The sequence below is a fragment of the Porites lutea genome, chromosome 14 (genome assembly GCF_958299795.1).
Source record: "Porites lutea chromosome 14, jaPorLute2.1, whole genome shotgun sequence".
In the NCBI taxonomy this organism is placed as follows: domain Eukaryota; kingdom Metazoa; phylum Cnidaria; class Anthozoa; order Scleractinia; family Poritidae; genus Porites; species Porites lutea.
This window is the reverse complement of record NC_133214.1, coordinates 11,461,135-11,485,772: the sequence shown is the minus strand read 5'-3', so window position 1 is coordinate 11,485,772 and position 24,638 is coordinate 11,461,135. Positions and strand designations below refer to the sequence as shown.

The following is a 24,638-nucleotide window of genomic DNA, read 5'->3' as shown; positions in this document are numbered from 1 at the left end:
ATGAGTGTCAGACATGAACTGAAAACTTACTGATAAATTGAATAACAATCAATCAAACTGAGCTCAATCCACAAATTAATGTTACTTAACTGATTGACTGTAACAGTAAAGTCATTGAAACTGGCAGTCTACTGACATACTCACGTGACCATTTGTTGGGCATCATCAATAACTGGGGTAAATTAAGTGTATTTATTTACTTCAATTGATGGTCATCGAATATATTCATGTGTGTGCCGTCTTCAGGTAAATATTCCTTATTGATTTGTTTGTTATTCTAGGCTTCTTGACATCTTAGCTGGACGGAAAGATCGCAGACATTTATCGGGTCATGTTCTCGTTAATGGTCTCAAACAACCCGAAAATTTCAAGTGTATCACAGGATATGTAGTACAGGTTTGTTTGTCGGAACAAGTGACCATTTTTGTTCAGGATTATGACAGGCGACTCTTACTAATGTCTCTAAAACCTCTGCCTTTTCTTTTTACTGCAGGATGATGTTGTCATGGGAACCTTAACTGTCCGGGAGAACTTGCATTTCTCTGCTTCGCTAAGACTTCCTGGCAGATTGAGTAAACAAGAACGGGAGGAGAGGGTAGAAGCCACTCTCAGTGACCTGGGTTTGTATCACGTGGCTGAGTCGAAGGTATGTTCATGTACTACAGAAAAACCTTGGCGGAGGGGAGGGGGACGGGGGGGGAGAGCCCAAGGCTTTCTTCTAACGGCACCGGACGAATTTTCCACCGCTTTGTTCCGGCATACGGTACCGTGGAACTGACGAACCAGGTTGAATTTTAACTAGCGTGGCTTTACAATCTGCCCATGCGTAACGCGCTATCTTGAGCAAATCCAAAATGGTGTCTCCCAACTCATTGCAGAAGAGCTGTGGGGTAGAGATTGCTCCCAGCTGAGTTACCACGCATCCATGCAATTACGCCTTTTTCATACTGCGCAGGTCAGATTTTTGACCCTAAAATCGATATCAAATTTGATATAGATTTTGGCTTTTAAATTTTTGACCGGCTATGCGCAGGCGTCTAAATTTTCGTTTGTTCACGTTCGCGTTAAAACGTTAAATTTGGCAATTTCACGTTGTAGTCGTACATTGACGGTGAAAAGTGAAAAGGGCTGGGTCACCTTTTGTAGATGTGACAGTTATTTGTATATAAATTGTACATAAATTTTGTTTTTTTAGCTGATCGCTGGGGTAGTTTAGTGTTAAGGAAAAATGATTAGCATACGAAAGGCCCAGGTTCGATTGTAAGCTTCTTTCTTTTTATAAGAAACACTTTCAAATATAGTGCAAGTGTCTCAAAAATGGCAGCGACAGTTTATGAAAGGGACAACTGGGACGCCGACTACATGCACGTGCACAACATGTTTATTATACCAAGCCCCCTGCAAATACCGCGGATGGATCAAGTGTTCTCGAAATGACAGTAGAGAGCTTAAGCAACGACGATTGTGACGACTGTGTCGACGACAGTAGTGAAAACGTCGTAAAAAAAATGAATTTTCATCCTTTCAAACCTCATCGCGTCTATTAGTGGACCCGCTCTACAAATGTAGCCGATTTCTCGTAGAGTTGATTTCTTAAGGACTTTGTCCACCTTAAAAAAGAGAAAGGAAAATTCGTCGTCGTATGTTCACGTCCTCCATAAAGTTGATGTTTCATGGGACGATTCATGTACGTGTATATGTAGAGCGGTCCGCTAATCAGTTGTGAGAACTTGGATTATAGAAACCGTCTTAACCTGCTGTGATGTGTGCGTGTGTTTCTTTTTTGGAGTAATGATAATTGTTACAGGTTGGAAATGAGTTCATCCGGGGCATTTCAGGAGGAGAACGCAAGCGCACTAATATTGGTATGGAGCTGATAATGTCACCATCAGTTTTGTTTCTTGATGAACCAACTACAGGACTGGACGCTTCTACAGCTGTATCTGTGGTTGAGCTTTTGCAGGGGTAGGTGAAGACACCCCCCATCCCGCCTTTTAAAATGTTACGAGATGCTTCAGTACCACTTACAAGAATTATCAGGTTGAAACTCTGTCAACGATTAAATTTAGCTTTGTGGACTCGCTATGTAGTCTAGCCAAGGGTCTTAAAAGACTGAGTGAAAATAAAATATGGGCAATTCCACATGAGAAATGTGAAAATCATTGTTTTTAAAACTGTGTTTCTGATTGAATTATTGCCTGCAGTGCATTGTAGACATGTCAAAGTGTACTGCAAAATGTTTTTTATTGCCTTGGGCAAAACTGTTCTCAGGGGGGGACACAAAGTATGTATGTGTTGATTTTTCTTTTGATGATCAATCTCTGCAATGCATATTTAAACTAATGGAAACTAAGCATGTAATATTTTTTTAACTTAAAACATTTACATCACAATTAATACCTTGCTGGGAACTAATCACATGTCATGTAAAATTTCTTCCAAATTATTTCTTAAAAGAGGGACAGTGATTACAAGTTTTGTCACAGACGTTACGTAACATCCGTGACATTAAGTCTGTTTTTTCCCTCTCCTTGAAAAAGCAATTGAAGAACAATTAAACTATTGATGTTGTACAGCTATCAGTCCATCTGATATAGTTTGACGAAGAGAAGACTTTGATTTACTGTAACCTCTAATAAATATATACAGTCAAAGTCTGTCACGGATGTTACGTCACGGACGTTACATATTTCAATATTTGGAACACAACACATTTAATTGTTTTGAAACTTATACAAAATAAGCCTATAACGAAAAGTAGGCAAACATACATGCAAGTCTGTAAAATACACAAAGTAAGTCCATACAGCAATCAAACATTAAAACACTGATATGTCAAATAACAGTAGCCAAATGGTGGCTGAATTTCGAAATGTTCACTTTATACTGTACAGTCATAAAGTCTACATTGTACTGTCATTACTTTGAGAACTTTCTGAACTTTCTAATGAGTTTGAAAAGTTTTTCTACGTGTGACAGTTCTGGAATTGTGAAAGGTCCACTTATAAAACTAGGTACTGTACCTGGACCATAAAATATACTTGAAGTGTGTGCTTGGTCCACATCCTCTCTTCTAGGCCAATGGAAGGTCGTTGCCCCAACTTTATGCAGAAACTTAAACTGTACACAATCTTTGGTGACATCCAAAACTCTGCCAATGTAAAAATTCTTCACATAGTCAACTGCATAGTATTCTCCTTTTTGGACAGGTGTTGGTGGAAGGGGAGAAAGCTTTTTTTGATGTAGTTCTTTAATCATCAGTTTCCTGTATGCTGGAATGTGTGGCTGAGTTATCATGAGGCATTTGGTTGCCAAACATCTTGCGTATAGACAAGTAAAAACACCACAATCAAATTGATTCACTTGTTGGGGAATCTCACCCGGTTTATTGACATAGAAAGACCATTCGCTGATGTTGATAGAAGTGTCTGTCCTTTGGAGGAATGACATCATCTTTTTCACCCGTCTGGATACTGTTGGCTTAACAAATTGCCCAGGCAAACTATCAAGGACAACAAGACTCTTTTCCATTGGAAGCACCACTCCAAGAAACCAATGCTCACTGTTTGGACTGTTGCAGGGGAAAAATACTACATTTTGCTGTAACAGATTCCCTTTGCCTTGAAGAAGCTGTTCCACTTTCCTTTTCCCCACTCCTTTCTCAAATTCTTCCCACCCAAACACTTCAACACCAGCGCTTTCTGATTTTAGTATTTTTAGATATGAATCAATGACAAAATTCGAAAGCCATTTCAATTCATCCTGAGGCAGATTTCCTTCCAATTCTTTCAAGTCATTCATAACAATTAATGAATCACCCTCAAAATCAACTCCTTCGCCCATAATCAACTGTACCAGAAAGTTACCGCATGGGTGAAGTTCAAACTCATCGCACTCTTTGTTGAGACATTCTTTGATGTGATTAGGCAAGCCTAATTCAATTTGAATATCACTGTCTCTGGCACCATCACTATTATTATCAACACTGTCATCATCGCTGTTGCTATCATCATTATCATCAACATTTCCCGTAACTTCATCATTGCTGCCATCATCATCATCATCAACACTATCATCATCCTCATCATCACTGCCATTGTCATCATCATCAACACTTACAGCGTCATTGCTTCCAGCTTCAGAGACTGAAACTTCATTATCCGAGCAACCTGAATTGTCACTTGACAAATCAATTATTTTGTTATGCGTAGAGGGTTGATTTGAGTACAGACGGCAATGCAGATGATCTCCATCTGTTGGGTCCAAGCAGTGGATCTTTTTTATTCCAGGAATGGGTTTTGCCTGTTTAAAGCATTCATCAAGGCCCAGTTTGCTGCTGGATTTGTCAATGTCTTCATTCAGATACAGGTGAATGCCTATTGACTTGCACATTTGGGTAGCAACTTTGGCAAATTCCTCTGCATTTAACACCCGTGGCACTTTTCTGGTCGACACTGCAGTCCACACAACTCTTTTCACGGTTCCCCCCAAGCCATCAACAACTCCTTTTCCATGTGAAGTGGCAAAAAAATGCCATTTAATCTTCATTCCTTTTCTCTGTAATATTCTATAGAAATTGGCCATGTACCTGTTCTTAAACTGGGAATTGGGCCCATCTGAGAAGATATCAACGACTTTAATCTGTGGATAACTCATCCTTATCAAAGAATTGACCACAAAGTCCACAAAAACAGCAATTGATTTTTTTTCATGGCTGTGGTCATTACTAACAATGACATGAGAGTTACAGGTTGTGGTGTTGCTTGCATCTTTGACCCAAATGGCTACAGTGAACAATGTTACTTGTTCTTGGCTCCAGTGAGCAGCTTGTATTTCATCTTGGTATTGGCAGGTATAGTTTTCTGCGAAATCTACCTGAATAACAGCTTCATCTGCTTTCAACTGAGCTATGCGGTCTTCAAAAAAAGTTGATTGCTTTCTTTTAATGAAGACATGTTCTAGGAAACAGGGAATTTGACCTTGAAGACAGTCAAGTGCCTCCTCAACAGTTCCCTCTTTTATCACTTTCTCCATCTTATTGACAATTTTTGGCTTGCCTTGTTTTGTTGTTATTGTATGGGTTACTCTTTCCCATTGACTCCATTTAATAAGGTCATCCAGAGGGGCATCTTTCTTGACATCTGCTAGCCAGTTTGGGCAGTTTTCACATTTACTCAGCATGCATTCTTCTGTGCTGCTGTTACACACTAGGTGGTCAACAAATGATCCAGAATAGGGAGGAAAACTGGAAATCTCTTTACTTAAACAGTCACAAAGATTCTTCACATTGTCATGATACCTACAAAGGCAAACTTCTCTTGGCATTGATGACTGTAATAAAACATTCACTGGTCGCAGGGAACTAAATTTACTTCGACTTATCTTGATATCAGGATTTTCTTTTTGAAACAATCCAAATGTCTCTTTCAAAGACCACATTAAGTGTCTCTTTTGGAGTTTTGACTTCTTACTACGCTGTCTTACTATCACATAGTCACGGCGTCCTGGGGCTTGCCGAGATATTGAATCTTGACAGTAGAATTTTTGAACACACTGAACTGTGGATTCATCTATTTTCTTATTACCACTAGGTGAATGCTGGGTGTTATCTGACAATGATAGACCACTAGATTTGGCAAGTTTTGATATAACCGCCTTTCTTTTTCTTGGGCTGTGAGGAAGAAGAGGAGTGAGTTTGTGCACTGCCTTTCCTAAAGCTTGAGGAGATTTGTATGCAAATGCGATATCACTGGGATCATGAGCAAGGGCTGGAGTTCCTGTAGCAGCTGCTTTTTTCTTTAACCTGTGCAATCTAACTCTTTGTCTGCATTTGATTCTCTGCTTTTCAGCTTCCAATGGACTCAAAACTTTCTTTCTACTTGCACGTTTGCGCTCCCTGTCTTTGTCTTTATATGCTGCATATGAATCTGCATTTGCTCTTATTCTTTTTCGGTAATTTCTGTTTCTTTCTGCTCCATTTACAGGCTTTTTAAAGGGATTCATTTCAGACAAAGTTGGCAATTATACATGTGCTTTAGCAATGGAATTTGAATTTTGGTCAGCAGTATTCCCAAAACTGCAGGCTCAGGTGCATGCTCACAGGTCAAGGCTGCTGACCATATTATCCACTAGTCACTTGTAAAAGATACACATGTACATGTAATACCTATATTTAACATAAGATAATCATTTCCTGTATTTAGCAAAGAATAAAGCCTCCTTATTCGGTGGATTGGGACAACAACTCACACAGTGTAACGTCCGTGACATTGAATGTAACGTCCATGACAACACTTAAAAAGGATTCTACAAAAGGACCTAAGAGAAATGAAATTGCCCACTACATTTTTAGTTAACATGTTCCCAAAGCTAAATATTTATGGAGAACTTCTTATCAAGAACATTCAAAATTCACAGGAATCTTGATTTAATGGAAATGTATTTATAGGAGTAGTTGTTTTTATGTAACGTCCGTGACATAGCTTTTTCTGTTTATTTTCTCTTTATCAAAGAGGTCAAATTGGGAAACAAAATTACCTATTCAACCAACCAATGTTTGTAAACACATATATTGAAGATAAGTTGCAAAAAATCATTTTCATATATTATTAGTAAAAGTTTAAATGTATAAAACTGAGTCTGAATGTAACGTCCGTGATGGTGGAATTGCCCATATACATCTCCTTAAAAACAGTGTCGTCTAGATTTCGCTATGTCTGAGCTCACTTTCTAGGAAGCTCTATTAGAGTAAACAACTCATAAGAACACTTTTACAGGGATAAGGAGATAAAGAGGATCGAGACCCGGAGTAATTGTTTTATTTATCCATTCAAAATAATTTGTACTTGTTTTCAATGAATAATTATTGCGCTCTACGTGTTTAGGGTACTGGACATGCCCTTGCCCCTCCCAGTCAAAATGTTAGTAAAGGGTATGGGGCGATTACCGTGACCATGTAATAACCTTGTTGTTTGTGTCTTTGTTAGGCTTGGTCGACGTGGTAAGACAGTTATCATGTCTATTCACCAGCCACGTTATTCCATCTTCAAAACATTTGACACTATCACTCTCCTCTCTGTTGGTGAGTTGGTGTACCAGGGCCCCGCGGATGAAGCACTGAAATATTTTGAAGATATAGGTAAGGTGTTGCGGTCTCCAGAAAGTGTCTTCTTGGAGATTCTCAGCTAATAATACTCTTCGAAAAACAGGATGCTGCAAGATTGGGGCAGTAACAGAAGGAACAAAGGAAATGCATTTGCCTACCACAGCGAAAAAAATAGGCAGAAAAACGTTGAGATCTGAAGCAGCAAACATGTTATTTTGAAGTGCCAGATGATGTTTAAAAAAGCCGGCTAGTTTTAATGGCACAACATTTATGAGGTTTTTCGGCTCTTCAGTTGTTCTGTTTTCTCTCTCCATGTGGTATTGTTTATGAAGATTTTTAATTACACCTAGATGTTAATTGCACATAGATATATCATTCCTATCCAAAATGATCATTAGCCTCGTAGCGAAATAGGCTAACATTACTCAATAAATCAAGTCACTCCACTCACTCACCTCTCACTTGTCCCCATTCTGCGTCTAAACTCGCTGCAACAGTGCCTACTATCCGAAAATCTTGCATGGACAGAAACGATTCAATGTGTTGGGTAGGTAAAAAAGGAAACAAAACGCTTCGAGTGTCATCCAAGGACCCAGCGCATGGTTACTTCATTATAAATTTATAAAATTTTGAAGTTTACTCGTTTTCTGTCTTTTGGTAGGCTATACAATGTACTGAACTTTCACAATGCTCTAAACTAACTGCATCACTTTTTAGTGGCCTCTTGTGCAGGCTTGCTTCGTGTCAGGCGTTTTTCTCTTTAGTTACTGGGATTTCATGTACCCTAACGGGGAATCAATCGGGCGGATAATGTAATAGTTAGTGTTTTTATTTTAATAATATGTTCTTTAACTTCTCTCAAAATAACACTTTTTTTAAATGCATTACGCCTAAACATAGTCGTTTTGACAAATGGCTCATGCAGAGAAGTCCACAGATTTGGCTTTTTCATCAACAAAATCTTTGTCAAGGAATCAGGCTTAGAACTGTGAAAATGAAAACATTAGTTGGCTATTTAGTAACTTGTCCACTGTACATTTTTCAAATTTCTCTTGTGCAACGGCAGATAAATTTAAGAGTCGCAACAGATTCTTTTTACTTCTCATTTCTCCCTGTTTTAATGATAAATCGTTTAATTTTTTATTGCAGGGTTCGAGTGCGAGGCACATAACAATCCAGCTGATTTCTTTATGGATGTTATTTGTGAATGTGAACATTCGCTGACTGACAGTTCAGGTATGACTGCAGACACCCTTATTCATAGCAGATCAGTCCTTATGATGAGAAATGGCAAAGTTAGCAATAAGAGGCTCTCCAGGCCCGGGTTAATCGCTATCCAGTGGATTAGTGTTAGGAAAGACAATTGCTGCGTTCTAGCGCTATCCACTTTCTGAGCAACTGGCGCCAGTCCCGCTTTTCATCAGCTGATTGCAGCGTTGGTATCGGGGCTCTCGTGTAGCTTCCAGTTCTCTTGGTTCATGATTGTCGTTCAATCATTTATTAGAGAGAACTGACAATATCACCGAAATTTTCAAACGAATGGTGGAATCAGCTCTATTTACTAAAAGTTATTTAGCCTGCGTAGCATGGCGGTTTTGGTTGGGCGCGCTAAGTAATAAAGGCGGGCGAGGGCAGAGAAACGGCGAGGAGATTGGGGCGGGAGTAACTTGATTGGCTGGGAAAACTGAAACCAAACAAGTTGTCAACAGGATGTCAAAATGAGTTGAAGGGGGTGGCAGCTGAAAAGGCCACGAATCCGGGCAGGCGGTTTTTATTTTTCTCGCGGCTTCGCCGCTCGTTCTCGCGCGCTTCGCGCGCGAATTTCGCGGCTACGCCGCTCCTGCGCCCGGCTTGACAAAACCGCCATGCTACGCAGGCTAAAAGTTATTTGATACTCTTTGCACAAAGAAATAACCAATTCATTGCCTTTTTTAATTATTTGATCATCAATCTTTGAAATCTCATCTGTATATATCTATGCTCTTTGTGGGGAACCGGCAGAGACATTTTAATTTAAAACCGATCCTCTTTTTCGGGAGTATCTTTTGTGCACACAATTTTTCTCATCTTATCGTTCTTCAGTTCTGTGTCGTACTTATTAAGTGTTAGTATGAAACAGTATCACACGTTGGAACGATTTTCGTTTGTCCTTGAAAAATGTTTTTCGTAATTGTTCGTTATTTGTCTCATCAGTCAATAGTTACCGAAAAAACAAATCAAAACTTGGACTTGTGGCTTTACCACCAAAGAAAACCCTATGACTGAAAAAGCATCGTTCGATTGTCCAATGGGAAGCCTGATTTCTGTTCCCAAGTTAATCTTTAATTTAGCTTTCTTTCTTCTTAGAAGAAAGCGTCGCGTGCTCTCTAAAAAAATGAATGCAACCGCGCGTATGTGACCATTCGATAAACCAATCAAATTGTTATAGTCTTGGTCGTTTGTCGGTGTGGTGGTTTGGTTTGGTGGGAAATCATTTCGCGGTCAAAGTAAAATGGCTCTGAAAACAATACATTATCCTGCATAACAGGCCCTTTATGAGCCATCGAGGCGAACGCGGCATCTCGCGCGTGACGAGGGGAGGAGGAAAAAAATGCTTTATTTTTTCTCCTCCTATCGTCTCGCGCTTGGCGCGAAATGCCGCGTTCGCCTCGCTTGGCTCTTAAAGCTCCTGTTATGCCGGCTAACAATACGTTGACGTTTTTCTGTCTTTTTTAGTTTTGTCATTTTGCGCGTGAACGAACAATTTCAAGGTTGAACCAAACTTGCTCTATATCAACGTTATTTCATAGAAACCACGGTTCTTTCAATGGAAGAGGGGCATACCTCGCTTAAACCTAATTTGCCAGAACTCTTTAAGATGTCAGAATACGCCAAGATTATTCAGCAGACGACACAACCAATTCTGGAAGAATTCTCTACTAGCCTCCGTTCCGTAGGATTTTCAAAAGAGAAGGAAATAACTTATGCTACTTCCTTTTGTAGTCAAGTATGTTCATTTTCAATCCATTATTAATTATTTCGTTGGTCATGTCCACATTTAGGCTCGATTACCGGCCGCTGTTTTTTTGGAAATGAGCCCGCACTGATGTATGGAATTGTTTTGGGGAAGGAATTCTGACCCAATTTTCTTCGCAACCTTGTAATAGCTCATTAAAGAAGCATTCCCAGAACAATCCCATAGTACAATTCGACTCAACACCTCAAAATGTCCTGTAGAATCCCCAGACTAGCAAATACCATTTCATACGGGCAGCAGCTACAAAGTTTTGGGTGGCTGTTTCTTTGTACTCTTGAATTTTGTCGTGAAAAATCCATTTCAGGAAAATAATTGATGTACAGTTGAACTTTTCTTCACGTTCACCTCTACGATAGAGACAGTTCGCTTGGTTCCAAAGATACTGCTCAGGAAATCTCTCCTGTCTTTATGATACAGACGACTGTGTAATACGGACATCTCTCTATTGGTACCGACAGTTTTCTTGGCTTAAAAGATTCTAAACTTCACTCACAGTAATCCTTTTCTTTACAATACAGACATCTCTCTATTACGAACACCTCAATGATAAATTTTGGTTAAAGATATCAAATTTTCCATCTTTATGATACATGCACTTAAGTTTGTCCCTCTAGTGTAATTTTGACAGTTACATCGTCTTCAGTTTTACCTTAATTTTGGCGTTACATCGTCTTCAGTTTTACCTTAATTCCGTGCGTCTTTGATACAATCCGGTTCTTTCATTCTCAACTATAATTTGTTTGAATATTTTTTATTTCTTCTCTACCTTGGCTAGCTCTTTACAGTATCCGGACGTGCGGTCAAAAATATCGTGAGAAACCCTCAGACGTCTATCATGCAGGTGAGGGGGTCATTTTGTATTGATTATATTACAATATGGTTTGTAGCTTCGCATCGCCAGGTGCTGTACCTTTCTTAACAAGGCATCTGGTGTCTTAAAGACGATCTCGTTTATTTTGTATCCCTGCAAGTCACAAGTCTATAAGTTGTGGCGTGTGTTACAGTTACAAAAAAGATGAGGGGGCAGAGAATGGGACTGTTTTTCACCCCTCTCCCCCTCTCCTTTTACGTTTGCCTCGTAGGTGAGAAAAGATGCAGAGAAATAAGTATCATTTTTGGATAGCAGCACAACTTACAAAGTTGCGAATATTTCGTTAGTAATTTGGATGTCTTTGTTGGTGATATGTCTTTGTTGATATGTCGAGTTTTATCAGGGATCCCTTTAGGCAAAGAAGGAACGTTACTTTTGTTGTCCTCGGGCGGCTCCAATATTGTAACTGATGCTTGCCCACCAAGTAGCTCTTTCTCTAATGTTATATGTTAGAAAAACGAAACTTTTGTTCGTTAGGTCTCAGCACTTGCTTCTTTAAACTCCAGATTGTCCTGGAAACGATTAAGTAAATTGGTCTGGAATCTAAATCTTTTTAGTCATCTACTTGTGGTTTTGTCTCCAAAGTCTTGTGGAGTATCGTTCGTATAGTTGTATTAAGGCTATTTGCCCAAGTTTTGTTCTTGGTAAGCAATATGAACAGGGATCCCATCCACTATTTGTTTGAAAGAAAGCATGTCAGATACACGATAGAAGTGTGTGTCGGTCGAACTTGCTATCTGAATAAGCTCTTCAATTCTTGGTATCTTATAGCCAACAACCACTACAAAAACTTCTGGTCCTCGAATTCGTAACTGTATTGCTGTCCAAATGATCTTTTGTAGCTTTTCCGTATCATTCAGGTTCCGTTCATCTGGTCCGTTAGTCACCAGTAACACGCGTTTCCGACTTCCGGCGCGAACACCCGAGTCAGCGTTCAGAGATAACACGTTAAGCGTCTTTTTTAAGGCATTTAAGATGTTTTTCTTGCCCCCTTGATATTGAATTTTGCCAATACTTTCAATAGCAGGCTGGAAAAAAAAGTAACAAAGGCTTTTAATCAGGCCTCTTTTATGTGGTATTATTTACTGTATAGTACTATAGTACTTGATAGGACCAGCATTTGAGCCAGCATAAGGCCCTGAAGTGCATCAAAGTACTGTTTATTATGCTGATAAGGTGGCTTTAACGTTTGTACGGTCCGCTGAGAATGAACGTATTTATTAAAGTGGAATGGTTATGAAACCCGTTAGATTCCTTTTTTATATTTTTGTTAGCTTTTTTGTACCTGACCATGCACAACGTTTAATAGCATTCCCATCGTTTTGAACTTTCTGACCAACGGAAACATTGCATTGATTTATTCAGTCACAATTTGTGAACAAAAAAACAAAGGATCAACCTCCTCCTCCTCTGGCGCTTCGTTTTTCGCATGGTTTGGCAAAGAGGCGCGCGCGAAACGCGAGTGACTGGTGACGACGCGCAAGGGACCAAGAGAAGGGTAAAGAAGGGAGGTTTAGCGCCGTCAGGGAGCTTCCAACATGAACTACAGCCTCGTTACTTTCAACTGTGAAGTCTGACAGATTTCATAACCAGTCTCCTCTACACTAACTACGGAATGAAGTGTGATCCGATTCAAATGATTGATACTGAGCAGTACTTTATTCCGATTATTTTTCTTTACAAAGGTTCCTGACTCAAGAATTTGTGAGTGAAATTCAAAGTGTGAGCATTTAAATGAAAGCTACTAAGCAGTACTTTCCTCTGTTTATTATCCTTCACCAAGACCGCCTAATTTGCAAAGAATGAACTGAATGATCATTTAATGTTAATTGAGCCTCTATATGAGTATTTCCGACGAAATCGAAGTCGCGACGATCGTTACCATTTCAATCAAATTTAACAACGGCAGCGTGCAATAACGGCAAAGAAACCCGCCAAAAAGTGTGTTGCACGTTCAGAGTTTTTTTGCTGACAGTTTTTCCCGTTTCCGTCGTCGTTGTGGTGTCGCTAAGCTCACTAGTGGCATTGTGCTATTTTAGTCTGTGATTAACACACCCTATTGCCATTATTAACAACCTGTGATAACCTCAAATCCTTAGGGCCGTTTATACCTTTGTTTTTCTTACCTTGGTCGACTTAAAATTAAAGTTGACGGAAGCATTTGTGCTTATGGTTACTGCAGCAAACATTGTATCTGGGTCAAATCGCGTCACCAGACCTTGGGCTGCGGTTAAGCTGAGATTGAAATCGGCCTCACTTATGGAGTTGGATGAGTCGAGAACGAACACAATGTCGTGATATGAAATATATCGCTTGCCTCTTGAGTCATCTTGACGGTCAAGGAAGTATCTCATCAGTTTTTGCCGTATTTCCTGGATCGGTGGAATGGTCTGAAACACTTAAGACCAGAAGAATTTTACTTGCATAAATCCTTTTATTTGTTATTTCACTTTCTAGCCTCAAAATCTTTATTTTTCCTGTACTCAAAGCATTTGAGTTAACAGCATTTGTGTTAGCAAGCAAAACGTGCAAATGCAAATAACTGACAAAAAAGGTAGATATTAGAATCGAAAATACTTATCTATTTATAATGAACCTCAGTCTTAAAACGCTCGGTCCTGACCCGGGGGATTCTAAAGCGCTGACCACGGACCTTTATTTGTATAATAAAAAAACTTCTTTTTCTGTCTTACCAATATTATATACAGTGAAATCTCTTCATTAAGGAGACCTCTCCATTCAAACAGTCGAAAGAAAAACTAGATACGATCTTTGTTTAATGCAGCTGCCATTTTACGAAGGAAAATTCCATTAAGGGGACTCTTGTCCTGGTCTCGATGGTGTCCTCTAAATGGAGGCTCTATAATGTACAATATTTGTATCCACTACCTCTATTGAAGAAAAAACCCTCTTTAAGGGACTCTGTCCCTTTCCCGAAGGCGTCCCCTGAATAGAGGCTCCGCAATACTGACCACATGTCTTACGGCTAATACGTAATATATAACTTTATTTACAGACATACGTTATGTGATAAGATCACTACAACAGGTAGCACAGAGCTGTGTGTTATGTGTGCCAATTTGCTTCTCACCGCTTAGCGAGCGGTGAAGGTGAAGTAAATCCCGCGTTAAAATTCTCTATCTGTGTGTGCAAGATGTGAATTCTATTGCTCACTCATTTTCCTCTACATGGTCCTCGCAAAGTATCTCAGAAAGTGGCTTACAAGGATTTTCGTCCTTACCCTTTGATTTCATTGAGAGAGGCAAACGAATTCTTTGAGCAATTCTTTCTGACCAGTTCGTTGGAAAGCACAAAAACTGACTGTACAAGCAAAGAAAACGTGACGTTTCGTTTTCTTAATTTTTGCTCTTCGTTTTGGAATTTTTCTATACCTATTTTCATGTTAACCAAGTCTTGTGATCACATCGGATGACACTATGGATAGGTCTGGATACTGAGTATAAGCAAACCACGTTGACCTCATGCTTCAATTCATTCTGTCGTCTTCCGCTGCTTTGAAGTTTTCCGCATCTGCGATTTACTACTTCAGTTGATTTCTGCTCTGATCTACATTGCGTGATCTCTATCTTTAACCTTGGCACTGAATTTCTGCTTTTCAAAATTCTGCCTTGTTTAGTTTTGAATGTAGCAGAAGCCTGTGACTAGAATGTAGGTAATTTTTTAGGCATTATACAGCCAGACTGCATTCGTACTTGAAATGGAATAGAATAAGTAAACTATCCGTCCCTTTCCGTCGTTGTTAGAAGCTAGAAACTTATATAATTTTTACTGAACTTGACAGAGACTGAAACTCAGACAAGGGCACCAACCAAGTCCAACATGAGACCTGCTAACTTATCGACATGTTTTCTCTATCACTTACTTGCATAAACGTCGTCTGTTGTTTCCCAAAATGCTCCTTGACAGCAACAAACGAGGATGGCTAAGGATAAAACCTTTACATTAAATTTATGATAAACTGATAAAATTCCCATTGTTTGAAGCACGGCCACTGGTGGACTAGGTTCACTTCACCTTCCCGTTTTGTTATGTTTCGTTTTTGGCAGTGTTTTAGACGTGACGTGCGTGTTATTGACACAACATTCTTCAGTTGAATTCGGATCGATTGCAAGAGATAAAAATGAACCCACTGAGGCATAGTGACCTTCGTTTGGCATGAAATAACTGATCTGAGGGCTAACTCGTTGCAGTTTTGTGCTGCATTAAAATCAATTTCCTAATTACTTTACTAACCTGCGCTGAGGACTTTTAATTCTGGTTAACTTAATGGTAAGTAGAAATAACCGAAATGTTGATTTTTCCCATTTTCAATAATCATACCTTCAGTCTTAATCAGTTTGCACATTTTATTTCTATTTGGATACTGTGGCCTTTGTGCCGGAATTGATCTACTGTAGTTGTAACCTACAACTGCTGACGAGGAAACATATCACAGTCTCTACCTTTATAGAGTAATGGAATACTATTGCCGCCTGTCGATGTGAACAGGACGCTAAGCAGCATGGACGAATCGCTCTCGACTATGACTGCGCTTGCCACTTGGTTAAATAAACCTAAAAGAAGCTTGAGTTTCTGATGTCGGATGCAGAGGTTAAAAAGATAAACATTCTCTATTACGCCCGCGTCTCAACTGATTTAAAACTAACGGAACCCTTTGATATTGAAATCCATCAAATCCCCCCAATTTAGTGATCTTGACTTATGGACGGAAGTCTCGTTGATCTGTATTCTGGAACCCGTTTTTGTTCCATGGAAGACCAAAACCCAATGTAATCTTGCCTCTTTTTTGAACATTACTGAGCGCAAATGGACACTGAGTTTGCTCGCGGCCTGAGTATTGTTTATAAAGGACAAGACATTTTCGTTTCCAGAGCTTACCGTTCTTCTTAGCCGGCGAAGGAGTGAGGCTAGAGCTTCCTAATGAGGAAGGTTGTTAACTTTGTGGGAAAAATGGACAGAGCAAAATATTCTTGTATTAGAGCGCACTTTCTGTGATAGTAGTTGAAAATTCAACTAGACAGTCATGTTTGACTATTTCGTTTAAGTGTGTGTGTGTGTGTGTGTGTGTGTGTGTGTGTGTGTGTTGGGGGGGGGGGGGGGGCGGGGGAATCGTAAACAAAATATTTTTTTATCCCTTACCCCTCAGTTACTTATGAGAGTACAAACTGGCTCAGGGAATTAGCGTCATCAGTAAATACAAACCTTATTGGCTGGCAACTGGTAGTCCAGTTGGCTATTTAGCGCTTTTTTCCTTCGTGTTAGGGTTAGGGTTAATATTCTAAATTGACTTAATTCCACAGACGCTATAGTACCGTTATTCTTTATTCATGTGTTCGTATTCTTATTCGCAGTTTCTTGTCTTGGTTTTATTTGGCGTAATTGTCGGCGCCATTTATTATCAAGTGAAGAGAGATGACAAGGGCATTCAAAACAGGTCGGTTCTTTCTTTTCTCCTAATTTTTTTCCTTTGGTTTTTTCTCCTTCCACGACTTTTCAATCCATCGGCTGTCCGTTATTGCCGTTACAAGCACAAGACCCAAGTGGAGCATGTTTCTTTGATCAGTCACTTCAGACGCTGACTGAATTCAATGATGTAATGGGGAAAGAAAGTAGCTATGTGCGCCACCAAGTGCAAAATTGTTTCGTAATAATCGCAGTGATCTCATCTATTATAGCGATCATTTGGAACCCTCCTTTGTCAGGCCAGTGACGACGTGTCATGTGCGTTGAGTCTAAACTAACGTCAGACATGACCAACTGATTGGCGCTAGGGAAATGTTTGAAAACCCGACACAAGAGTTTGTGGTTGTTTGTGGTTTTCTGGTTTTGTTAAAGCTGTTAATGTATATCAGTTGTGTTATCTTTTTGTAGAGTTGGTTTGTTTTTCTTTTTGGTGATGAACATGATATTTGGAAACTTATCAGCAGTGGAGCTATTCATCAAAGAAAGACCACTTTTCATGTAAGTTTATCAGTAACTGAAATTCCCACCAGTGGATATGGGTTTTTGATTGTTCAAGTTGGGAGAATTTAGTTGTCTCTTAAGTCCCCTGGACGGCCTTATGAGAACTTAACACATCCTTTTTTCAACTCGTTTTTTGTTTAGGTAATATCTTTGTGTTGAGGCTGTAAAATCCCAAGAAAATCTCTTGCAATATACTAAAGTAACTACTTACGTTAAATTTGTATAGGTAATCATTCGACCTTGAGTACAATAGGAATTTATTTGCACGAGTGTGTTTTTCAAAAAGAATCAAAATTGCAAAACTTGATAATTGAAATTCACGCGAGTGCATATAAATAAGTTCCAGATTGAGCGAGAAAAATCGTATGAGTACTCTATATGAGTAAATTTGCCAGTTAAAATTAGAGGAACCTGTGTATAACGGCCATCACAGTTCTCCCATCCTCGGAGACCCAGGGGCAGTCAGTCAGTTTTCAAGCACAGGCGGAAGAGCCCCTGGGTACCGACTCTCACCGGACCATTTCCAAACGGTCAAGTGAATGCTGGCTCCTGATTGGGCACAAAAAATGCTTTGTATTATTGTGCCCAATCGGGGAACAGCATCTCCTGAGTTCTTTTCGTGAGTTCGTACACGACGCGACAGCTATTGACTCGATCACGGCTTGTCTGGCTCATGCACCAAACAAATGCACGCAGTCAGGAAACTTTCAGTTTGATATAAACACTTTATTTCAAAATACTGGTTGGTTGTCTTTACACTAGGCTGTTAAGTAAGACTTAAGAGCCGCTAAGTTTTACTTAACCAAAAATTCGTGTGTGAAGGCCTAAGTAAAATCTCAAGTAACTTTGCTTTGCATCTCATTAAAGTCGGAAAGCTGAAACGATTCAAGAAAGTTTCAAGCGACTTGAAAACCATCCTTATTACTTAGCTGACTTGCGGTTTTGCGGTTTCTTGAGCTTTGAGAAAGGCGAGACATGTCAATCAATCTTAATTTTGTTGCGTGGGAAAATAACCAGAAGTAAAAAAGAATCGGTTGTGTGTGAAGCTTTATTTTACTTGAAGTAATTAAAATTTACTTGTCTTGAAATATTTCTTAGCTTATTTAGGCTCTAGTGTAAAGACTACCACTGTCTACCCGAAAACTAAAGACGCTTTTCCAAAAATACAAGCTTGAGCTTACAACAGGTATTCACACTTGCATCGATCATGCCTTCGTAAATCTTAAGGAGTTTAAGATTCCACGACAGCTGACAGCCACGAAAACGTCGCATGAAAAGTGAATTCACATTTTTCCAGTCTCTATCGTGATTATCCCAACTCGCTTACTTTGTCAAATGCAAGCGAACTCTTCTGGAGCTGATTTTCTATCAACCATATCCAAGTTCATAAAGAGAAAGAAAATTTTGTCATTGTTTGTTTACCTCGTTCACAAAACCTGAAATTAGGCATCTTCACGTGGTAGTCGTGCAGTGACGGCAAAGAAATCTGCAAAATGCGTAATGCACGTGCAAAGTTGTTGTTTTGCCTTGTCAAGCTATTGCTTTTTTATTATCTCGTCGCCGCCGCATCTTAAACTTCCTATTATCTGATTATTTACGATACATTGTGATCCGTCAGAAACAGAATTTTCTCAGTACAAAATGAATTGTTCCTGCTGATAGCATCCGAAACGTTTTTCGACTCATCGGTAGGTCCTTCGTTTCTGGTTAGGAAAGTAGAAAATGGAAGTTTCCCTTGTACGCACAAGCTTGGTGAACGAACCGGGCAACTGTGGCGACATAATACCCATCGTGTACGAACTCACGAAAAGAACTCACGAGAAACTGTTCGCCGATTGGGCACAATAATACAAAGCATTTTTTGTGCCCAATCAGGAGCCAGCATTCACTTGACCGTTTGGAAATGGTCGGTGAGAGTCGGTACCCAGGGGCTCTTCCGCCTGTGCTTGAAAACTTTCGTCGCGCCTTTTCTCCCGGCCCGACTGACTGCCCCTGGGTCTCCGAGGATGCAGTTCTCCATTCTCTGAGGTATTCTCATTAAATTTCCTCGTTTTTGCACCTTATTTACTAAAAACCTCACTGCTCTCAGCCATTCAAGCAGGTGTATTCTGTGGAATCATTTTGACCTGTCTGTGACCTTTTTATAGTCACGAATCAGCCAGTGGTTATTACAGAATATCAGCTTATTTTCTGGCCAAAGTTGTGTGCGATATTATTCCATTACGCCTTGTGCCAATCACTGCCTTCTCAGCCATTGTTTATTTTATGACAGGTACGTGAAAGACAATGTTATAAAATAGCTAAGATAGTACGCGCGTTCTGATTGGTTAAAAACCTATGGTTTATTGTGCCGGTAAACTCATGGAAAACTTAAAGTTATTTTATAAAAGCAATTATAGACCACACTTTCTATGGGTTTACCGGCGTGATAACCCACTTGGGGTTCTCGTGTCCTCCCAGCATCCCGCGTGGGTTATCACGCCGGTAAAACCCATTGAAAAGGGTGGTCTATTGCTTAATTATTCGCCACTTGAGTAAGGAGAAGGAAACTGGAACCGAAATGTGTCCCGCAATTGTTTGTGGGATCATAACTGGGGACGCGCCGGTCAGCTATTGGCCATTTTTTCCTGTCCCAGAAGTCTTTTCGGAAGTTTACTCGGTCCAGCTTCCTTCTCGTTTCTAAAGCAGTGAATTGAGCCTTGTGAACCGACCAATCGGCCACAAAATGGTTGAGACTTGAAATGAAATGAGGTATATTTGGGAAAATAAAACAATCCAGAACCCTCTGGCCACACAATTAAAGTTTTCTCAGTGTTTGTCGCAGATACCTTGGGCAGCGGTACAACACTGACTGTTTAGAAGTGGTTGGTGAGGGGAGGGAAGGCTTACCTTCTCCTTTTTGAAGTAGATAGTGTCGGTAAAACGTGGAACGTGTTATTTTGTCGCCCATTTGACCGTCAGGTCACCAAAGAGCGTAAACACCTTTGTAACGACCAGACCTTGCATATACAGTACATAAATTCGAATTAGACGTTCATATTAACATATATTAATGCGCTGGTGGTTAATTTCCAAATAGTGAAAAAAAAAACACAAAATTGATCAAAATAAGCTAACTTTTAAAGGAAGAATAGCCTTATACTTGTGTGTCATTTTTCATGTGTAAAGCGATTCACAAGATGTTTTCTGCGGGGCATATACCTTGCATTAATGCGACACTATACATTAATGCAAAATATCTCGTTGATTCATTTACTTATCAGAATTATTGTCAGAGTTGGTATAGTGCTTCTTAATGCTGTTAATATTTCCTTCTTGCAGGTCTTCGTGTTGACGTTATTAAGTTCGTCATATTCACTTTGACGCTTCTTCTGACGTCACTCGCTGCTTGTAGTGTGGCTTTCTTTGTCAGCGCATGCGTACGGACGTTCGCCATAGCTAATCTCCTTATCGCTCTTCCTTATGTGTTTATGATGGTAAGCAAATTTACTGAACTTTCTGTAAAAAAAAAAAAAGAGAGAGAGGGAGAGAGAGAGAAAGAGAGAGAGAAGCCAATTATTCATTTTTAACAAGCAGTCCTTTACGATGATGATCAAGTTTTGACCAATTATAGCGCCCATACTTCTTTGCTCGTGTATGATAAACATTAAAAGCTGATAAGCGAACCAGGCAGTTACCCTCTTTTAAGCGATCACTTGAATTACCAAAGTTCCATCAAGTCAGCCTCCTTTTACAGGCGCCTGCCTCGAGACTCGAGAGAGATGAGGCGAATGGCTGGAAACAAGTTTGATCCTCCCGCCGTTCTTTGTGCTTAGTGAAGGTCAGCCATCGGGTTATTAGGAAGGCTTTTTGATCAACGCACGTCAACCAAAAGTGACGCCTTTTTCCTGACACTTCCAAATTTGTATTGCTGAATGTCTCTACTCTTTACTTTATGCCTTTATAAAGACAATTGGTTCGTAATTTCAGGGAAAAACCACTGCCCAATAACGCAAAAAGTTCACTTCAAGTTGACGTGTGTTGCTGCGATGTGCACGTTGCTGTGCAGTTCCTATAATTGTACTTGCTATTAAAAACAGCCGTTGAATTTTGTTTTTTAAGTAGTTTACCTTTGATCCCAGATTGTGGACTGTGGGAGGGGTAACTACAAATATATATTCTATTTTAATTGTTTCGAATCAACAAATTTTTAGAAACGGATTTCACTATTAAAAAAGAGCGACTTTTCGACCGTTTGACGGTCATTTTCAAGTTCAGAAGTAAAAAACATTAGCATTCGCTTATATACAATTGTGAAAAGGCTAATGAGATGCTGACTAAAAAGTATCTTATTAGCCTTTTTACAACTGTATGTAGGGCGTTTTCACTCACGTGGCCAGCATCTATGCTAATTTCTTGGAACAAAAGAGAGCATTCACATGAGAAAAGAGTTCAACTCCCAGAGAATTTTCTTGGAACACCAATATGGCAGCCGTGACGTCATGTGAAAACTCTCTATAAGCGCATGCCAATTTTTTTTACTTCTGAACTTGAAAATGACCGTCGAACGGTCAAAACGTCGTCCGTTTTTTAACGTTAATTTTTAATTTTTTCTCTGCGAAGATTCTACACTGGTTTGAGTGCATCGAAATACGCGAGTAGTAGACGCCATGGTTTCTCTCTTTCATTGCAGGTATTTGGTGGCGTACTTGTGAATCTAAATTCTCTGCTTGACTGGCTGTCATGGATAAAATATATCAGTATATTTCGCTACGCTATAGAGGTAATAAATGAGAGAGTGTATTAAATTTAGAAGTGATATTTCTAGAGACCGACAGTCATTCTTAAAACACTTGGAATTTTATGTCGAACCAACTTAATAACCGTGCCCCTGCTAATCCCATAATAGTCTGTAAAATTCATTTAATTTTAACATGGCCGCCCTATTGAGAAAAAAAGTCTGTTTTTGCTTAGGTACAGACCATTAGAAAAGTTATAGGAAGGGGTGGGGAATTTTCGAGCCGCATGAATTTTTGTTAACATTTCCCTTGTATGCATTTTTCTTTAGGCCAGTGCATGATATTTTGGGGGGTTACTTGGCGTGTATGAATATTTTTTTCAGTTAATTTTCCTTTGAACGAATATATTTTTTTTGTACTTCGCCCGCCATTAGTTTCCTTATGGTCTGTCCCTTACCCTAACGTGAATTCAAACACTTACAGTTTTTGATTCAGTTAGTTATTTTTAGTTAGTTAGCTAAGCTTTGTCCACCCAGCCCTTCCACCGTTTATTCTAAGTTCTGTACGGTATTTCGCTAGTACAGTACAGTAAAATACAATCCTTCAGATGCTTTAACAATGTCGTGACGTTCATTTGGATAAACTGATGTTTGCATTTATTTTGTTGTTATAGTCACTTGAGATTAACGAGCTCCATGGCATGATTTTCAATTGTACCTCTAGCACCAGCCCTGAGTGGTACGTATACTTAATGTAACGTACAACATTACTGGCAAGCAGCTTCACAGTTTACGTGGTTTTGCAGAAATGGTCATAAATTTTGCTAGTTACACAGCCGTGTTTAGTGTCGTCACGCAACGCTCCTCCCGTTGCGTGGCGACACTAAAAACGGCTTGCTTGCTTGCTTGAGATATTTCTATAAGGCTTTGTTCACACTACTTCTACATCAGATAGTTTTTGCGCCGTCACGAAAATCATACCGGACAGGGCTTCTGTTCACACACAAGAAGGGTTGTGGTGGCGCGATTTTTGTGACGGAGCGAAGCGAGCGAAATTGGATTGTAACATATCGGATAGGTTTTTTTTTGCCATACTTCGGTGCAGTGTGAACACCTGTTCGGCCTGTCGGCTAAGTAAAGTGAGTGAGTCAAGCCTGGAGCCCATCGATACGGAAGTAAATATTCAGGAGTGAGGACTGTAATTTAGTGCACCAACCGCGCCGGCACGATGTTTGATGACTTACGCCGCCCCGGACCGTTACTGTTCATACTATATTTATCCGGTATAGTGTGAACAAGTGAACACAGCCTAAAAAGTCCGATTTCCTGACAAATGTCAGTTTTCTGTTATATCTTTGCTTATAACGTATTCAAAATCTACTTTTGATGAATGTGATGGAAGTATATAAGTTCAAGTTAAGAAAATTCCAGGTGAATTCTTCTTCAATAGTTAAAAGTTCATTACCGCTAAAACTATATATACTATTTTTAACAATTCTATATATTTCTTTCTTTTGCTGTTGACTGAAGTCCATCTGGCGATGATTACTTAAAGTCACAAGGCATTTCAGTGGATAGTCTGTGGTATAACGAACTCATTCTAGGTGCCATGACAGTCGCATTAATGACATTTGCCTACATTGCCTTAAGAGTGATCAGGAAGCAAAAGTAAAGCTGTGCCGCGGTTACCTGGTTACAGGACTGATATTAGAAGAAGGCGTAAAGCTTCATAGTCTACTGTTTCGTTACATGGTTGTTGATTGTCGATTATAAACAGCATCAATAACGATCCTGGTTTTATTGGTGGCGCTGATTGTGGGATTCCTCCGGCTGAAGCGTTATAGGATATTAAAGTCAAGTTTATTTTTTTATTCTTTAAACCCAAGCACAGGTACATATAAAATACATTTTAGGTAGTATAAGAAAAGCCAGACAATTAAATATACGAATAGAAAATTACAAATTAATTTTGTAGATGGATACTGGATCGCCCGAAAATTAAGAGTTAACCGATTGGATGACTCAAGAGATTTTACAGCTCTGATTTTTTCTGTGGGGGAGGGGAGCGTCTGTACACAGGCTAGCCTGAAGGGGTGGATCTACGTATGCACCATATGCTTGCTAGGATTGAGCCAGAGCGCAAAGTTGCGACATTTCCTTTACACTTGTTATTGATAGAACTTTACCCTATCTTTGGACTACTTTTAAATTGAGTACAAAGGTGTTCACTTTTAAAAAGGAAGTTTTAGGGGAGGGGGTCGTCTGTACACAGGCCACTTCATGCAAGCCAGGGTAAAATTTCGCATTTCAAGCACCCGCGCGTATTGGTGGTAAATCGCGTGGCCACGTAAAAAAACACAAAGCCGAGCCTGTTTTTCGACTTTATATTTTAATGTCTTCACTGACGTGGATAACAGAAAAAGAGCTAGAACGAGAGTTAAAAAAAAGGAGACGAATTTCTTTGGAAGAAAAACATGAAAGTTTTTATATAGTGGCAGTGAGAAATGCCAGCGGCTACCGGGGTGAAAATGAGCGGCAGTGAAAAAAAAAAGAGCGAACAGGAACACAGGACATTTTCCCCATAAAACGTGTAACTAGGAAATTTCACGTTGCAGACGTACAAAACAACGGCAATTTTGCTAATTGGACCTATTGTTGTTTTTTTTACTGTTCTCGTTACCTTCGCCGTTTAGCATTGACACGATTTAATTTTTGGTTGAGTAAACTATAAGTACATTAACGAGAGCTTCGGTTTTAGCTTTGACTAAATCTATATATCATAAGATGTGGTTATACCAGCTAGATTATATAACTTTACATATAAAAAATTTGTTTTATAAAATACGGTTTCTTATTTCTGCTTGCTGATGAATGTGACGTCACCAGCCTCTGTTAGGAATCCATTTATCGACTATTGAGTCTCCATCCACAACATAATATACAG

At 39.5% G+C, this 24,638-nt stretch overlaps 3 protein-coding genes across 3 annotated transcripts in view; 1 reads left to right on the top strand and 2 right to left on the bottom strand.

Annotated features, from left to right (window-relative positions):
- The window catches only part of LOC140924269 (broad substrate specificity ATP-binding cassette transporter ABCG2-like), a 30,178-nt gene extending 6,760 nt beyond the window's left edge, over positions 1-23,418 (top strand). Inside the window, exons 4-17 of the mRNA XM_073374304.1 lie at positions 282-396; positions 494-646; positions 1,808-1,965; positions 6,987-7,138; positions 8,255-8,341; positions 9,895-10,091; positions 10,897-10,962; positions 16,365-16,447; positions 16,885-16,974; positions 19,125-19,249; positions 20,299-20,453; positions 21,650-21,739; positions 22,369-22,433; positions 23,225-23,418. Coding sequence (XP_073230405.1) covers positions 282-396; positions 494-646; positions 1,808-1,965; positions 6,987-7,138; positions 8,255-8,341; positions 9,895-10,091; positions 10,897-10,962; positions 16,365-16,447; positions 16,885-16,974; positions 19,125-19,249; positions 20,299-20,453; positions 21,650-21,739; positions 22,369-22,433; positions 23,225-23,366 — 1,678 coding nt within the window. The 3' untranslated portion in view covers positions 23,367-23,418. The remainder of the gene's footprint in view (positions 1-281; positions 397-493; positions 647-1,807; positions 1,966-6,986; positions 7,139-8,254; positions 8,342-9,894; positions 10,092-10,896; positions 10,963-16,364; positions 16,448-16,884; positions 16,975-19,124; positions 19,250-20,298; positions 20,454-21,649; positions 21,740-22,368; positions 22,434-23,224) is intronic.
- On the bottom strand, positions 10,830-15,184 carry LOC140924273 (collagen alpha-1(XIV) chain-like). Its single transcript, XM_073374308.1, has 3 exons — positions 14,876-15,184; positions 13,119-13,390; positions 10,830-12,020 (listed from the first exon to the last, which is right to left on the bottom strand). Exons 1-3 carry the CDS (start codon positions 14,985-14,987, stop codon positions 11,613-11,615), a joined length of 792 nt encoding a protein of 263 aa, XP_073230409.1. The 5' UTR covers positions 14,988-15,184; the 3' UTR covers positions 10,830-11,612.
- A 130-nt stretch (positions 23,419-23,548) lies between the features above and the next one.
- LOC140924271 (D-serine dehydratase-like) overlaps positions 23,549-24,638 on the bottom strand; it is a 14,314-nt gene continuing 13,224 nt past the window's right edge. The window contains exon 7 of the mRNA XM_073374306.1: positions 23,549-24,638. This exon is cut by the window's right edge and continues 25 nt beyond it. Within this exon, the coding sequence (XP_073230407.1) occupies positions 24,574-24,638 (65 nt within the window). The 3' untranslated portion in view covers positions 23,549-24,573.